Below are 5,000 nucleotides of genomic sequence, written 5' to 3' on the forward strand. Positions count from 1 at the left end.
CGCTGTCGCACATCATCGACCGGCTGTGGGATGTTGATGAGCGTGTGCGCCGGCACACGTACATGCAGATGAGTAGCTTCCCTGTGCGCCAGTACAAAGTAGCGCAGCGTCTCAAGTTCCTCGAGCAAGGGCTGACCGATCACTCCGAGAGCGTGAAGAAGGTGATGCGTAACGTGATGATCCCGCAGTGGGTCGAATCGTACCAGCGGGACTATCTTGCCTTCGTCGAGGCTCTCAAGTTAGATGCCGATGAAAAGGAGATGGAACGGTTTCGCAGCACCGCCAAGATGGCTCTGTTGGAGATCTTCAAGTAAGCGATCCCCGCACTAACCGGCCCGCCATCGGACGATCATTTCTAATTTTGCTTTTCTCGTTCAGGAAAAATGGAATCAAGGAGATGGGAGCATTGCTGAAGTTTAGCGAGGAGAACAAGTTCGTTCCGCTGGCAGATCTGACGATCGAGCGCGCTATTTGCTGGCAAGCCCTGCTCGAGCATCTGCAGTCGACGGACAACGGAGAAGAGGAGGATTATATGATGGAGCTGAGCAAGTTCTGCGAGTATTTGAAGGAGTTTATCGAGAACACCGATAATGCGGCGTTTATGATGTCGGGTGACGGCACTCGCCCTTCGGCAAGCCTTTCGGCGTCCACGACATCTTCCTCACAGCACCGGATGGACAAGCTGCAACAGTTGTACTTCCAGCATATCCTGTTGACACTGTTGGAAATTGTCGGAATGTACGATTACGGCGATGAGTTTGGGCGTGACAGCTTGAAGCAGGTGCTGTCCGGTATACTGTGTAATGAGGTGCTTTTTGAAATGAACGTGCGATTGATCATGTCCATTTTCGAGAAGCTACTACCGGACGTGGAGCAACGCTTTAAGTTTTTCGTCGATCTGGTCAACTCGGTCCTTGAACCGTCGCGCGTAGACTTCTCCGATAGTTCGCGCGTGCTGGTGGATAAGTACTTCGAGCGGCATCCGGAGCAAACGGCACTACATTTTAAGATCTCGACGTTGCGGTTGGAAATACTGGATCTGAAAGAGCAGGAAAATTCGCTCGTCCAGCAGAAGGACTACAAAGGGGCGCACCTCGTGACCGAGAAGCTAAATGTCTGCAACGAAACGCTTTCCAATCTGTTGAAACCTCTCGCCCAGGAATTATCGGCAACGTTGGCCAACAGCACACTAGAAAGCGGAATGTTCCGGGAGTCAACACTGCGGCCGCGTCGTATGACGCAGGAAACGATCAACAAGTGTCTGCAGATTTGCTTCCACCTTGTGAATAGTCCGAGCGTACGTGTGCTCACACCGATGGTGTGTGATCTGTACAAGTCCTTCATCAGCCGTCACGTGCAATCGTCCGAGTTGCATACCCGGAACTGGGCTTTGCGAGCATCGACCGCCTTTAGCATGCTGTACGATGGGTTGAGCAAAGAGACGTTCCAGCTGCTGTACCAGCAGTTCCTGCAAACGGCCTCGACGCGCCTCTGGAAAACGGCGATCGAGTGTGTATTCGAGCTGCTCGATCGGTACGGGTTTGAACACTTCGATCTCGAGGAAGAGTCGAAGGACGATTCTCGTGTTAGCAAGAGCTCCCGCCAGCTGTTCAACCGACACAGTGGTCACGATATGGAGGAGGAAGTGAGTGCTTGCAATGGCAACGAGTTCTACAAAATGTCAGTCCACTTTATGGAATCCTGTGATGAACCGGTGATCCGCAAGACGATTATCGAAGGTTTCTGCCGGCTGGTACTGCACGGACACTGCAGTTCGGCCGACATCGTGTCCAAGCTTCTGCTGCGCTACTTCAATCCGACTACCGACCCCGAAACACAGCAGATACTGGGCATCTTCTTCGAGGGATTGATCCGAAGGCGACGCCAAGAGCTAATGCAGAAGGCACTACTTGGTACGCTGTTTACGGTCCTGGAAGCCTCGAACGAGAGTCCGCTTGCCGAGGTGCGGGCCGAGACCGTGATCAAGTTCGTCATCAACTCCACGCGACCGATCTTCTGCAATCCGGGCGTTAATCCCCATAACGCGATTGCCGTTGGGTTTCTGCGCGTCATGCACGATAACCTGAGTCTGAAGGATCTGTTGAAGCTGATGAGTCGCGAGCTGCTGACGCTCGAGATCGGGGACGATCCAACTTTGCGAGCCGATTTAGCGACCGCTGTCGATGAGATGGTCCGCGAGCCCAATATCGATCCGAAGATTGTGAAAAATTTGACCACTTTCCGGGGACTAATGCGGGGCAAGATCGTCGAGCCACTCTCATTCTCTTCGTCGCGTGTACCCGCAATCGTCGTGCGTGATGAAGACTCTGCCAATGGTGACGGCCAATCGAACGGTAATGCGCGTAGTCAGGTGATCGAGGAGGAGGATGAGGAAGAAGAACGCGAAGAAGACGATGAAGAGAAGCGGGACGATTCGCGTCTGAATATCAACAAGTCCATCCTGCAGGAGGACTCGGATACGGATTTGCTTGCTTCACCGTTACGATCACGCGCTTCACTGATCAATTCCAACAGCCTGGGGTCCCCATCGCGCCCAGCCAATGCTACGTCTTCGTCTGTGCAATCACCTTTGGCGGCTACACCGCAAGAAAGCATCGAAGGTTCGCCTATGAAATCGCTTCGTCGATCACTACACTTTGGTGGAGATCCCGGGTCCAATACGCCAATGCCGCCACCGACAGCAACGAAGCAACGAACGCCAACGTTCAAAGTGCCGGATGCTTCGGCTTTACGTAAAATTCGTGCTAAGCCATATGAAACGAAAAACCCTTCCACCCCATCAACGGAACAGAGTTTCCCAATTCCAGCTTTGCCGGATGCCACGAACCACGAGAGCGATGAGGCATCGGATCATGAAGAAATTCCCGAAACTCAACCGGATCGTAGTACACCTGTGCTTACCACTCCTACTCGCGGAAGACCCAGTGCTAAATCGAGGCAATCTGCTTTTACCGCACGCTCGTCCTCTTCAAGCTCTACATCGTCATCGGAAGGGGATGTGGTGAATGCTTCACCAAACGCTAGCGTAAGTCACTGGCATAGCATCGTTATCATATATTCATACGGCCAATGTTAACTTTTCCCCTTCTACACCCCATACAGACAATGCGAAAAAATCGCTCCATTGTACGTCCATTGACGAAGGTAGCAGCGAAAACGCTGTTCGAACAGAAGCTACAGTCAACACCAAGCACCATGCCCCGTACACGCCATGCAAATCGAATGGATGCTCTTAACGAAAAAGTGATGACACGGAAATCACTTTCAGAAGCGCTGTCCGCCATCACTGTCGGTTCTCCTTCCCGAGAAACACGAAAGGTAATCGCGGCCAAGTTGTTTCCCACGGCACAGGAAGAGCAACGCAATAAGAAGTCTACCAAACAGCCAACTACGACGAAACCAGACAAAGCTACCGCTACCGCCAGCAATGATACGAGGCGAAGTGCATCTGTTCGCAGAACGTTCGGTCCTGGCACAACACCTCCTCGAGAGGTTATAACCGAGACGACAGTGCCCAAAGCGTCCGCCACAAGGACAGCTTCGCGGAACGCGTCTACTGTGCATGCTGGCGGAAGCAATGGTTCTCCATACGGCAAGCGAACGCTCCCAAAACGCGTACCACGAGCAGCACGCCAAGCGCCGAATAGTGTTACAAACAGTGAGCCATCAAGAAACAGCATACCAATCGAATCCGAAGCTAGTGGCATCGAGAGTACATCCAGTGGCAGTCCTATACGCTTGAAACGGGCTGCCGTTGTGTTGTCACCGTTGAGCCCCTCCTATCTAGATCGTACACGGAGTCCGCGCAAAGCGACAACCAGTGCCACCTCTGCCAGACGACCAGTACGCAAGGCAAAACGATTGTAATGCAATTCGAGACATTTAGCAGAATAGCCGATTACGAGGATAAGTCGTTTGTTTAAACTAAGATGAATTAATTAAAGGGAATCAATCGTACCACGTACCCATTGTTTCTTTTTTTTAAGAACAGGATTACTTTCGGATGGGTGCTGTGAAAGGTGTAGTTCGATTTTTGGCATTTATTTTAAATTCGTTTACTACAAAAAAGATGGTTGCTTTATTCGCGTTCATCATAGTTCTCGCCATGTTCTGTAGAGTTCAGCCGACGGTGGACAACATAGTGTGCCGCGGACACGGGCGAGAACGGGAACGCCTTCAACGCTGCACGCACTGCTTACTGAGACTATATGTGGTAATGAGTGTGTACCCGTGCAGATCATGCATGATTCTGGCACATTTCTGTCGCCATTTTACAGCTCGGTGTGCTGAACTTTGATCGCATGATTCCCAGTTTGCTTCCTTCGTTGAACTTACTGTTAATAGCTTTCTTATTACTGGTTGTATTATGTTATAGTTTACATTACTCCGCTCTGTTGATCATCAATATTCCCGCTTAACACACCGCCGGGGTTACATATATGTTTGCGCCATATGCGCGCATGAAGGAAGTAGTTTGTCTGCCGTTGGGCAGCCCGTTGTTGAGTAGCGCCGTTTTAGGTAGCGACTGGGTTTTGTTAGCGGAAACGTCTCGAATCGAGGGGAGCCCTTTTGGCAGGTTGAGTTTTGCGCATTTACAATTTTTGAGCGACATGTTTCGGCGTCGACGCTATTCATCAAATGCAGTTTGTGCTCAGGTGGTCGGTATGCATTACAGGTATGCATCCATTCCCTCCAATTGGATCCTATCTAATTGCAGTGTTACGGGACACGCATTCACATTCTTCGTACACTCAACAAGCAAATGTAAACCATCATACAGAGCGTGATAAAGTAAAACAATCCCCAGAAACATTTGGTATCAGCTAGAGAAACAATTTACAACATATAAATGGGGGGGGGGGGGGACGCCTTTCCGTCCGCCGTTTGTCCGTCCGGGCTGTATTCGAAGGAAGTTCGCGGATATCATTGGAAGATGTACAGTTTTCTATCAGTGGAAGCAATCGTGTGTTTCGAGGGAG

General features: G+C 50.9%; 2 protein-coding genes across 5 annotated transcripts in view; one reads left to right on the top strand and one right to left on the bottom strand.

Annotated features, from left to right (window-relative positions):
* LOC126577666 (condensin complex subunit 3) overlaps nucleotides 1–3,985 on the top strand; it is a 4,671-nt gene extending 686 nt beyond the window's left edge. The window contains exons 1-3 of the mRNA XM_050239461.1: nucleotides 1–310; nucleotides 379–3,046; nucleotides 3,124–3,985. The exon at nucleotides 1–310 is cut by the window's left edge and continues 686 nt beyond it. Coding sequence (XP_050095418.1) covers nucleotides 1–310; nucleotides 379–3,046; nucleotides 3,124–3,888 — 3,743 coding nt within the window. The 3' untranslated portion in view covers nucleotides 3,889–3,985. The remainder of the gene's footprint in view (nucleotides 311–378; nucleotides 3,047–3,123) is intronic.
* A 61-nt stretch (nucleotides 3,986–4,046) lies between these two features.
* The window catches only part of LOC126578963 (lysophospholipid acyltransferase 6), a 15,285-nt gene continuing 14,331 nt past the window's right edge, over nucleotides 4,047–5,000 (bottom strand). For all 4 annotated transcript variants that reach the window (XM_050242100.1, XM_050242104.1, XM_050242101.1 and 1 more), the window contains one exon: nucleotides 4,047–5,000. This exon is cut by the window's right edge and continues 2,255 nt beyond it. The gene's annotated coding sequence lies outside the window, so the exon portion shown is untranslated.

This window comes from Anopheles aquasalis, chromosome 3, assembly GCF_943734665.1.
Source record: "Anopheles aquasalis chromosome 3, idAnoAquaMG_Q_19, whole genome shotgun sequence".
Lineage (NCBI taxonomy): Eukaryota > Metazoa > Arthropoda > Insecta > Diptera > Culicidae > Anopheles > Anopheles aquasalis.